General features: G+C 42.4%; 1 protein-coding gene across 2 annotated transcripts in view; it reads right to left on the bottom strand.

The window, feature by feature from the left end:
* Positions 1-5,401: 5,401 nt before the first annotated feature.
* The window catches only part of ablim2 (actin binding LIM protein family, member 2), a 42,822-nt gene continuing 35,883 nt past the window's right edge, over positions 5,402-12,340 (bottom strand). The window contains exons 20-22 of one of the 2 annotated variants that reach the window (XM_083673009.1): positions 11,937-11,944; positions 11,697-11,777; positions 5,402-8,698 (exon numbers count right to left, since the gene is read on the bottom strand). In XM_083673009.1, the coding sequence (XP_083529135.1) occupies positions 8,585-8,698; positions 11,697-11,777; positions 11,937-11,944 (203 nt within the window). In that variant the 3' untranslated portion in view covers positions 5,402-8,584. Of the gene's footprint in view, positions 8,699-11,696; positions 11,778-11,825; positions 11,945-12,340 lie in introns of those variants that run through there. The other variant, XM_083673008.1, reaches the window with a different exon arrangement.

Here is a 12,340-nt window from a genome sequence, read left to right as displayed (position 1 = left end):
CTCTCCTCTCAACCCTTGACCCTCCGCTAAGAAACAGATATATTTCCTAGTGGGCTTTGTAATGGTTGTTGCAAATGTTGAAAAAACAAATGATCACTGAGGGAGCCTTTTGGTAAAGCTAGGTGCTTTACCAAAAGCACCTAGCAACAGCTCTGCTGTTACTGATCTGTACATAGAGAGAGAGAGAGGACTAATGACCACCATCAGACAGAGCACAAACACACTCATTAGCTAGGTAGAGAGGGAGAGACAAGAAACAGAGTAGAGAGATTGAGGACGGGTGAGAGAGGGTTGGGTCAGGGTTGGGAAAGAAAAGAGACATGGATTTTATTGAAAGACAAGCCGAGAACAAGAGGGAAGGATATTTTAAAGAGAGATTCTTTACAGAGTGAATGAGAAAGAGAGAGGAGTGTAAGAGAGACAAAGAGAGATGGGAGGGCTCTCCTTACACAGGGGACTGATGGAGCCTGGAGCATTCGGCACCTCATGCTCTCTCAGACATTGACTCACAGGACTGGAGGTACTCAAATACCTTGTCTCTGACACACACACACACACACACACACAAACAGAGAAAGTCCCTGTGTTCCACTCCCTCTCTAATGTTTTCTACCTGCCCTGCAGCTCTGTCTGGATACAGTATGACATCTTAATGAAAGACGACCTTTCCAAACAAACCTGGGTCTCACACACTCCTCTCTGAAACCTACCCTCGTTTCACTACAATAGGATTGTATACATCTCCCTATCTGATTAGTCGCATTTCTCCTGTTAAAACAGTCTACGAACCCAGCCAGGACAAGTGAGAACAAAAAACAACATTCAGATACATGATTCAATTACAAACGGCTGTTTTGTGTTGATTCTCCTTTGGAGCGTGTGTTGCGTGCTTTTCATTCCCCTTTCTGCGGCTGTGAGGTTCCAGCTCTGTCATGTTTGGGTTGCCTGAGGCTGAGGGGAAGGACAGGCCTGGGGGTAAGGAGAGAGCTAGAGCTGTGATAACACCACACACAGCACAAACATCCTGAACACTCGCCACAACCAAAACACGTCCTGCCAGGACTGGAGAGAAGATCCCAGTGTTATTGTGAGAGAAATGATATTGGATATGTTGACAACACGCTGTTTTGGCACACACAGTAAGTATGCCTACACTGACAGTTTAACACAACACTAAGACAGCACAAAGAGATAGAAAACAATACTTTGTCGTTTGCTCTGGGAATCTCATCATTAAATAATCCCAATGGTTTGGTGAACTCAGGTCAGGAGAGGTAGAACTATCAAAACACATTAACTTGAGCTCCAGATGCCAGCCATGTCCAAACTTGAACCGCACCACAAAGGCTGTCGAATCATGCGCTTTCTCCAGTGTGACACTCTTTACACAAGCACTGACAGGTTGGGAGGCTCGGAAGCACTCTAGCTAATCACATTCTAACTCCTCAGCTACTGGACAGGTGCCATTCAAGAGGTTTTAGTGGGATTCCTTCTGTGACCAAGGGCAACCAGTCAGCCTGAAATCTGTCTGAGTTATGATGAGTAACATTATTCAACTCTTGAAGTCAATTTGAATGGCTGTAGACAGGGAGGTTGGGGGAGTGGTGAATGTGGTGGTATGCCCAGACATACTTGGAAGACATGCCCAGAGCTAATCCCAAGAAGGGAATTGTCTACATAACACAAAGATAGTATGAATTATGAGACAGAGTAATATCTCGCCTCAGTTAGCTCTATGCATGAGGACAATGAGACAAATACACATCCTGTACATGTATGCATGTGCACCTACATGCAAACACACATCCACACAACATGTTTTTACTCCTCTTTTATCAATTAGTCTTTTTACACACCCTCACAATGGGGGTTGGTTGTTCCTTGAGGCAAACACCTGGACTACAGACAGCCTCAATCTATCCACTTCAACAGACTCTCTGAAGAGAGAGAGAGGGGGAGAGAGAGAGAGAGAGAGATCCTCCTTATGGGCGCTCCACCTTTACACTCACCCCTTCTGTAGAGCCTGCAGCTTTACACACGTACACACACACACACACACACACACACACACACACACACACACACACACACACACACACACACACACACACACACACACACACCACACACACACCACACACACACACACACACACACACACACACAGAGCTACTGTGGAGCCTCCAGTCCAGACTAGACTACAGTACGCCACCCTGCGGCATAACAGAGCAGACTCCCATATCCACCAGAGACAACACACAGTCTTGGAGAGAAAGAGAGAGAGAGAGGAGAGAAGAGAAAAGATGAGATTATGAAAGATATGTTACCGAATGACAATGAAGGAAGGGAAAGAGAGAGGGAAAAGTTCAGTTTGTGAGAAGGAACCCGACTGACAATGTTAACCGTTGACAACATTGAACCAGCGTTGGTGTTGTATTTCCACTTGTGTTGTTATCACTAAATCAGTGGGGTAGGGTTGGTGGTGGTGCTGAGGGTATTACTCATTTCTGGCAGGGGGACCATATCATATCTCAGCCATCACAATTGCATCTTATCCACCATGCTCACACGCTACTACACCCAGGAGGCCCAGATGTATAATACTGATGATGTCACCAGTGCCCACAGCATAGACATGGTTGGAATAATGGAACCAGCTGCCCAGAAATCTCAGTCAATAAGGATTACATTTCACAAATTGTCACATAGGCCTACTGTAGCACAGAAGAAGGCTATCAGTTTGACTGACAGTGTTAAACACTGAGCACTGAAATGGCCTTTTAACAACATCTTATAAATTGGAGTTCTCACCATCTTAACATTACCTGACATAGACTAATAGAGACTTACATGTCTGCCATATCAAACAGCCAACACTGCCGCTGCAATGTCTCTACTACTAATATCGACAAGTGATAAAAGTCTCACCTCAGTTTAAACTCACAGCATGCCATCCCTTCCCAGAAGGGGTAATATGTTGGCCTCAAAGTGACCTGACCTGCCACACCTTATTGGAGTTATATTTTCCCATATCCTACTATTGTGTGTATCTAACTGGACAGGAGGAGACAGGTTAGGTGTCACAGGGGGGCTACATGTTTGTCCTCTGTCCTTGTCCCTGTCTCATCAGTTGCATAATGAGTTGGCCAAATGCACAGCCAAGAGGCAAGCAGCCCAGCAGGATGTATACAGTGTGTCTGCCTCCTATTGTCCATTGTTGATGGAGTTGCTGTGGAATTGACTTGGCTTGAACAGATTTAGGGAAATACCAAGCCTCAGGCACACAATTAGGGGTAAAAATAAAACACAAGGCAGCCATGTAAGGTCTAGGATTTTTCCACAACAAGTTTCTTTAACTAAAGGATACAGGTCTGAGGTTAATATAGTGATGTGGACTAACTTGTTCTGCATCAGAGAAGACACAGTAGGCCAATTATGCATCTGTAAAAATCTGGTATATCCAATATGAGTTTTGTAATTTAGGTCATGATATGTGTCACTGCCAGTTATTTTTTATCCATTTAAACGTGCCCCTTCCTAAAAATGTAATTAATCCAAATCTCATGCTTTTCATATCTCGTGCCCCATTGTATTGGATTAATTGGATTTGTTCTAAATCATTGAGCGGCTCGTGCCCCTCCCAGTCCCGCCAGACTCAATCCGCTGCACTAGCAGGCAGAGCACGCGCAGGTGCCAGCCCATCTGATCTCTGACCAGTCAATAGGCTGAATCTCAATCTCAAATTGCAATTACCTTCCTCTCCTTCTGCAAATAAAATCTACAAATTAGACAGCTTTGAGGCACTTCATAAAGCTTTGACTGATCATTTAGTCTTTTCAGATGAGTTTGACTGATGGAGACGCATCGACAGTTGATCTCTCTCCCACCGCGCACAAGACTGCCGCCTCTCCGGCTGCTCCCCCTCCAGCCAGCAGCATCTGAGCTCATTAGACTATCAATTAATCACGCTCCTCCTCGCCAGGACCCCCTGTCTATACCTCGTGCTCCTTTGTGTGCCACTTCCTTCCATCTGTAGCAGGGTTGTTCAATAGACTGTATAGCCTATATTGTTGTTGGACCATTTGGGTATTGACAAATAATCAAATATAAATTTAGACCAGTTATAAGACTAGACTATGGGCACACGGTTGCATTCTGCATTAAATACATTTGGAGATTTCTTTTTACCATTAATTTCCATTGAGCTGAGGTGGTGACAATTTAACCAACACTAAAGGTAAAAACAAACGACATAACCATGAATTGTCATGAATGGGCATGTCAGAAAACGAAGCAATGCCCATCTATGTTTGCCTTTATCACGAATGATACACCGTCAAGGTGAGAGGGGATGTAATACACATGTCATTGTTGGTGGTTACAATTAGCTTATCACATTGTCTCAACAAAACTGAAATAATAACTATATTCGAAGGTATAGGCAATGCTTACCTTTCCCGTTCTTCTCCAAGCTGATAATTCCAGGGTGTGTTCTCCCGTATCCTTTGACTGGTGACAATAGATCTGGATGGGATGCTCCTCTCCAAGCGCTCCTTGCTTCGCTTTAGTGCTTGATAGACGCCGATTCTGGCTGTCGTGAACACAGCCGAGATTGGCATTTATAGTAGCCAATCACATTCGTTGCTTAGATAGGCTTGCCCTATCCAAGAATACGAGAGGCGGGGTCTTTAGTGGAACACTTTTTAAATAGCCGGAACAGAGTTACAGCCTTGTGCAGCGCAGGTTTCAAACAAATGAAATTGGAATGTCTGGAATTGATTTACGAAGTGACAGTTTACCAAACCTGTTTTAATGTTTTGCTTTAAGACTTTATCAAACTGCCAATGATTAGAAAGCTACAGTTACAGCCGTGGCCATGAGACCATGATCAATCAAATGATTCAGGATGATTCACTTCCTATCATCAGCACCTGTCTCATTTCCTTACTGCGTGGAAAAAAAAAAAAAAAAAAGAAGCTTTTACGAAATCTGTAGAAAGAGTGTGTAGTGACTCATTGAGGACAGTTTGTCCATTCTATTCTTTCCCTGTGCTGCAGTTCCTTAAGAACACATTGGATAAATGTGATATTTGTTTACATGTGTGTTTACTCCTGTAGTCCTGGTTTAATACAGTTTGGAGAGGAAAGGACAGATTGTAAATCAATAAGTAAAGGAGGCAACATGACTTTCCTGGGAAAAAGTAGTTTCCTGGGAACTGAAAGAAGAGACTGCATGTACAAAATGTCTATAATACTACTGAAATTCAGCTAGTTTAATTTGCTCTGAGAATATCACCAGAGCTCAGTCCACTGATGAAATTGTCAGCATAGTGTTATCCAGATTTAAATAAAAACCACACAGGAAAATAAACAGTATTGAAACATTTATTTAAGATGGACATCTGTACTTCTTGCAAACCAGCGAAGCAAAATAATAAATAATGAAACAAAAGCAAAATAAAAGGTTTAGTTAAAGCATGACAACAACCCTTATTTTAACTCTTATTTTATTCGCATGTTGGTTACACAGGTGTTTGTTTATTTCTTTGCACACATAATGCAAATTAAAAGTTATGACAGACCCATATCTCTTTTAGCATGTGCATAATGACCCTTATTGTGTACTACAGAGTTGTCTTTGCAAACAACAAAAATAGAGCCTCAATAGTAAAACAAGAACTAATTTGACAAAGACTAGTCATTCTGTAACATTGGGTCAGTGCAATGAGACAGACTTTTTTTCCATGAAACATTCTATAAAAACTGTACTGACTGACTGTACTGGATAATGGACAAACCAGTATGTTACTGTAATCAAACAAACAAAAAACACTGACACGTATTGACATTGTGATATTTGTTACAAACTGTATGTCTATTTGATATCCAAGAGGCAAACATCTGGTAACTCCAATTGATATGAACAAAAAACTGCAAATACTGATTCTCACTCCAACACTGTTGACCTTGATGTGAGAGACTGATGTTGTTTTCCTGGATGATCTCTGAAAGGATGAAAGGTCCTCTGGCTATGCAGATCTGAGCTGATCTGACCTAGGTAATCTGATCCTAGATTTGTGCCTGAAGGTAACTTCTACCCAGAGTTTTGGATAATGGGTCTGGGTCTGTGGCCTCCCAGCTTACACTACTGTTTCCACAGCTGGTCAAATACAGCATGACATACCACCATTCACCACTCGCCACTGTGCCTTTGCTCTGGGAGAAGAGCTCTTTACTATTGGCAATGTTACACCAATATCCTTTCAATGTTACAGCAACATTGCATCAGTTATGCATTCTTCCAAAAAGGGCATTTAACATCACTAAACAGGGCCCTTTTTAATTGCAAAACCTACCTACTGTACACACACATTCATACACACATTATTGTTCCAAAATCAGCTGGATAAACTACCATTTGATAAGAAGATATTATACACTGCATTTTGCAACATCTTGCTGGTCACATTCAATGAGGCACACTCAAGCACTTTGATACATTGTGGACTCTTTTTGTTTCAATAAAGCACTTTAATTGCAGATTAACATTAGAAATCAGAAACAGGAGACATGAGCTTTATGACAACAGTTAGTGTGTTACTTACGGAAGGAGTAAATAAAAATGTGCTGTATATTCAAATCAAATCGAATTTGATATGTATATAATCTGATCAAATCAAATTTGATATGTATTCAGATTATTTTTTGTTGATAATACATTTGCCACTAGACCTGTTTTCCATGGCAGTATTCATTATACCCTTCTAATTTTCCCTTAATATTTCAATAAATAAATATCAAACATAAGCAGCTGTTTAATAACTAACCAAAACAAGAGACTATGGTAAAAAAGGAAAACCACATACAGGAAGACCTACTGTAGGTGTAGATTACAGTCTTTCAGCAGTTTTCATACATAACCATTGTGAAGTCAGCTAGGAAGATGACTTCAATCTCTCATTTCCATGCATGCCCTAAAAGCAATATACTGTATAACTTGGGACTTGTATAAACTCTTAGACACAAATACAGTATGTCCAGTATATGTTTATATGTACTGTATATGTTAGTTCTGAAGATGGTTGATTGGTTCATTTTCCAGAGCAAAGCCAATGTACTTCCACTACGTAGGCCTACTGTATGTGACTGTTTATACCAAATGATTTACAAACAACAACCATATAAAGGGTTAATTCTCTATCAAAGAGGGTAAAGCACAATTACCTTGTTAGAAATCAAGCAAGACCTCAAACATTGACGCTTAAGTGCTGTTACAGGTCAGTGTGTAACAGGGAAACAGAATCAGGGTGAGGTTATAGTGAGGGACAGCATCATGATTCACTCATCTAAAACGCCTGCAAAAAAGCTTGATGATCAATCCAGGAGTCAAAAATAGCTTATAAAAATAATGTAGGTTTTTGATGTGAGTGCATGTCACTCACTGTGTCTGGCGATGCTGTGTTTGACAACAGGACTTTGAAGAACCTGACCCTATCATACATCTGCTATGAGTATCTGCAGTGCCACTGCTAAGGCCTTTTCCCATGATTCATAGCTTTCCCATGGCCCTCATCCAACCCCAACTCTTAACTGATTTATGACAATATAAGATACACATAATAACCTATTTCAACTTACCATGGCATGGGTATCAAACTACCCACATAGAAGAAGAACATGTCTTTATATTATAACGTAGACTTTTCTCAGTTTTCTCAGAGTTTAAGAAAAAACGTACACAAAAGTATATAGTAAGGTGCTTCGACAGATTCTGGAGGAAAAAGAAAACAGACTCAAAAGCTCAAACTGTAGTTTCCTCTCTCTGTCTTTTGCCTTGTTATGCTGTAGCAGTGCATGGGTGGATGACTGCTGTAAAATGATACATCTGTTGATCAGATATGAGCATACACTGTGCAGTTGGTGGACCAGGGACTAGGACAGTCTACAGTGGTGTGGGTGCAGGGAGAAAGGGAGACGGAGAGAAAGACAAATGAGAGAGCAACAGAGAGAGAAGAACAGTGAGTAGTAGGGGAGACGAGAGACAGACACACAGCACATATGCTATGGAGAGAGTGGGTGAGAGATACTGCTGTGAAAAACAAAGAGCAATTATTTCCAGTCAGAAGAGACACATTAAAAGGTGCATACATTAAAACAGTGAGAAACACAGAGGCAAAGAGAAAAGGCCTACACAACAATTAGAAAAGCTGTTACTTCTCTTGGCGGAGGAAGGGAGAGAGGGATGCAGGACTCACACAGAGGGAGGAGAGGAGCGCTGTCACAGGCCATGCAAATGCAGCTCCTCTACATCCACCAGGTTATCAAAGTAACATTCAGACCACATCGCATACAAAAAGCTAGGTAACCAACGTTGCCTCAACGTTATGGCGACATTGTGAACAGGTTCCCATAGAGCCCCCTTCCTTATAATGGCTGAGATGAGATGTTTAGCAGGTGTAAAGTACTGTAGTATGGCGGTGCATATATAGATATTTCAGATGGTTTTTTTCTCCGTTCTTCCTCATTCCGGATAGGACAGATGTTGCAGAGATTTTTCTTCCTCCCCTCTTTAGAGTTGCTTGGCTTTAAAAAAGGCGGGCTTTCTTTTTCATGTCGTTCTTCTTCCACAGGGCAAGGCGGTCAAACTGCTCAATGGTCATTCCAAACACGTGGTGGAAGTCCTCAGGTGATAGGTGTCTCTGGAGAAAGACACAAAACAAACAGGTTAGCATACTGATTAGCATAGCAAGACTAAAATAGTGACAATAGTCCAACAAATTCTGGTCTAGAATTCCCATTTCAATAGAAAACAGAAAATGTGTAATACCAAATCAAATTCTATTCTGTCTACTCTGTTTCTGATTTAGCACTTTACCACAACCTGCTCCTTAAGCCTACAACAATGCTAGCCAAATGTATGGATTAGGAAATCTGTTCTCACCATCAGGCCATATGATACCATTTATAGCCCACAACGTCAATCCAGCATTACGAAGAAACCATTGTTGTGTTCAGCACAAGAGCAGGCATTTTATTAGACACAAGTCCCGAGTGAATGTCTTCTATATCGAGGTTTAACACACCAAATCAAATTCCACGCCTCAGAAGTTTTTCCAAACAAGAGCTCAGTCCAACCCATGCTTGGCTCGCATTACAAACACTCAGTTACTTCTCTCAAAATGTCACAAGTGTAGAATGGAACAAAAGCATGGTATGGTATTGATTTTGACTAAGGACATAAACAGCTATATCATAAAACTATTGAGCTGGCAACGAGAATCCACTGTCAACTACAGCTCTGCTTCACCTTAACGATTCCGACTGTAAATTAGACATGGGCTGTCATCATGTGAGAGTTGATCACCTGGTTTCCATAACTACCAGCCATCTCCAGCAGTGTGTGGAATCTAGGCAAGACAACACTGGCATTACTTCAGATGAAAACACCTCACAGGGGCTATGTGTGTGTGTGTGTGTGTGTGTGTGTGTGTGTGTGTGTGTGTTTGTGTGTCTGTGTCTGTGTGTGTGTGTGTGTGTGTGTGTGTGTGTGTGTGTGTGTGTGTGTGTGTGTGTGTGTGTGTGTGTGTGTGTGTGTGCGTGTCTGTGTCTGTGTGTGTGTGTGCTAAATACTGTAGCTTCAGTGCTCTCATTTGGTTCTAGCTTATCAGAACCAATTAAAGGCAGATGCATTAGTCCCTAATGTTGTGTACTCATGCTTAATGTTTTATTGTGTTTTTTGTGTCTTTTTGTTGTAATAATGTCCACATGCATTGTAAGTCACCCTGGTTCAAGGCATGGAATGAATGACTTAATAACGATGTCTAATCACAACCATCCATCCATATAATAGAGGCATATGTCTTTGTCTTTGAATTGGGAACCAATGGGCCGAGTGTGGCTGTCATACTGTTAAATAGCCACAGCAAAAATTGTGATCTCATGGTGGGTTTAATGGCATTCCACAGCAGATTTGCAGAAAGCTTCATTTCTCTGTGTGTGTGTGTGTGTGTGTGTGTGTGTGTGTGTGTGTGTGTGTGCTAGATAATGTTGCATCCCCCCCAAGAGATGCAAGAGATGATGACTAATAGTCTAGCACTCAGGGCATAATACAGTACTCTTGCTCAATCACATACAACCACAGCCTAACTAAAGGAGAGATAACCCTATACATTTTTATATTGACATACAGACTCACAGACGCTCTTATATTCACTGGGCACACACACACACACACACACACACACACACACACACACACACACACACACACACACACACACACACACACACACACACACACACGCACAATGTGGATGTGGAGGGGGAGATACACAGCATGATAAATCAGCACCTCATAACTCTAAGTCTGTGGCTGGTCGACCAGCCCATCAGCCCCAGGCAACACCACACATCCCCTCACACACACACTCACATGACAGCTCACCAGATAATGTTGCCACAAAGCCTAAGCAACACTGGGAAACCCTGATGATTGAGGTAGGCTAGAGTAGGTTACAGAGCATACACACACATACCTGCACACACAGACATGTAGGTGGTACACAGTGTGATGGTGTTGACACATAGTGTGGTCCTGATCCACTACTGTTAAAGCAGAAAGGGGCCGACTTCTCCCCATACAGTGACCCACTTTGCAGATTAATATGGAAACTTTTATCAAAAATATCATTCAACGGTTTATGGCAATAACGAGGCCTCTGCCTGAGAATACTATAGAGCACTGGGGACCTGTGGCTGGAACTGTTAAACATGATGAGTTAGAGAGAGAGAGAGAGAGAGAGAGAGAGAAAGAGAAAACAGATATCATGTGGGCCTTGAGAAATGCTGAGTTAGTAAAATGACAGCCAGTAACCACAGGAGCAATGACCCTGACCAATAATACTGAATCCCCACTACTGTATACAATGTATCATATTTTCAACTTCAACTCTCTTATTCTGAGAGTATAGCTATATTTGGGTATGAGACAAGTAGGTTGTGTAACATGTCAAAATAGACGTATATTGTCAAAGACTGTAAGTGGCTAGATTCATCCTTTAAGTGACTCTTTTGAACTCTTGGCTTAGCATCATACCTGTTTATAAGGGCTACAGGCCTAATCCAAACACACACTACAATCCATAGCAGGGCTGCCACAAGTCAAGAGCCAGAGCCTTGGTGGGAAAAACAGGGTTTGGAAACCCAGCGTCTGACACACAATCCCAACCGACTCCGAACACAGACCTGAGGTCGGTATTCCTGACCACAGAGGGCATCTTCTGCGTCAGTCACACCTCGGAGTCCTGACGTTCCGACTACCCTGGGGAGAGATTCCCAGAGACCAGAGCTACATACATGGTTCATAGAGAGTTCATAGGGTGGTCATAGACTGGTTGAGGGAGGACAGAGTCATTTGGAGAGCTCAGTCTCCCTGTAGGATCTGCTCCACACCACAAGATAACCACAGGATTGACTCTACTGGAGACTGGAGCCTCACAGGACAGAGGGAGGGGGAGTAGGAGAGAGAGGGAGAGAGGGGATGGGGGAGTCAGACAGAGAGAGAGAGGGGAGGAGAGAGAGACGGGGAGGAGAGAGAGAGAGTTCTCCTTCGCCACCAGAACTAGGCACTTAGTACTGAGGAAAACAGTGGGTGAAAGAGACGGAGCATGAAAAAGTGGGAGAGAGGGATATTCTCACCTCCAGTCTGGGGCGGTCCACATCTCTGGGCAGCTTCGCCCTCACCCTGTGGGTCACAGCCAACACTTCATAGGGGTAGATCTGCAAACAAAATACACGCTCACACTCATTTAACCCACACTAATTTAACACGCACACACTCCTTTAAAACACACAACATCTCAAACAACTGGATCAGGGATATACTGTACTGTATCTATTAGCCAAAGACAATACCATGAGAAATACTAAGAACCTTACCTTGTACTCTGAAAAGGTGGAATATGGAGAGGGAGAAAAAAGAGGAGGAGAAAATAATGCAGCAGATTAATGACTGTAGTAGTATTATTTCAGTAAGAGGCCAATTATCAAAACTACCATAATAGAGCATGCAAATAAATTTCAGCAAAAAAATCATAAAAGCGTGCAAATGAAAGTGATTTATATCTTCTGAGATATTGTGTTCCAGCTCAGTGCGTCAAAGGCTTAATAAACCATTGTGCCCACTCAACTCTCTCCCTCCTCCACACACACACACACACACACACACACACACACACACCAGTCTTTGCAACAATGCATTTACGAACTTGGCACCCCTGGTCCTCTCTTTGGCGGTGCTACAGCAAGGGCACGCTGAGGCAGACAGCTGTTAAGTATTGTGT

The sequence above is a fragment of the Argentina silus genome, assembly GCF_951799395.1.
Source record: "Argentina silus genome assembly, chromosome: 1".
NCBI lineage: Eukaryota > Metazoa > Chordata > Actinopteri > Argentiniformes > Argentinidae > Argentina > Argentina silus.
This window is presented reverse-complemented; position numbering and strand designations above follow the sequence as displayed.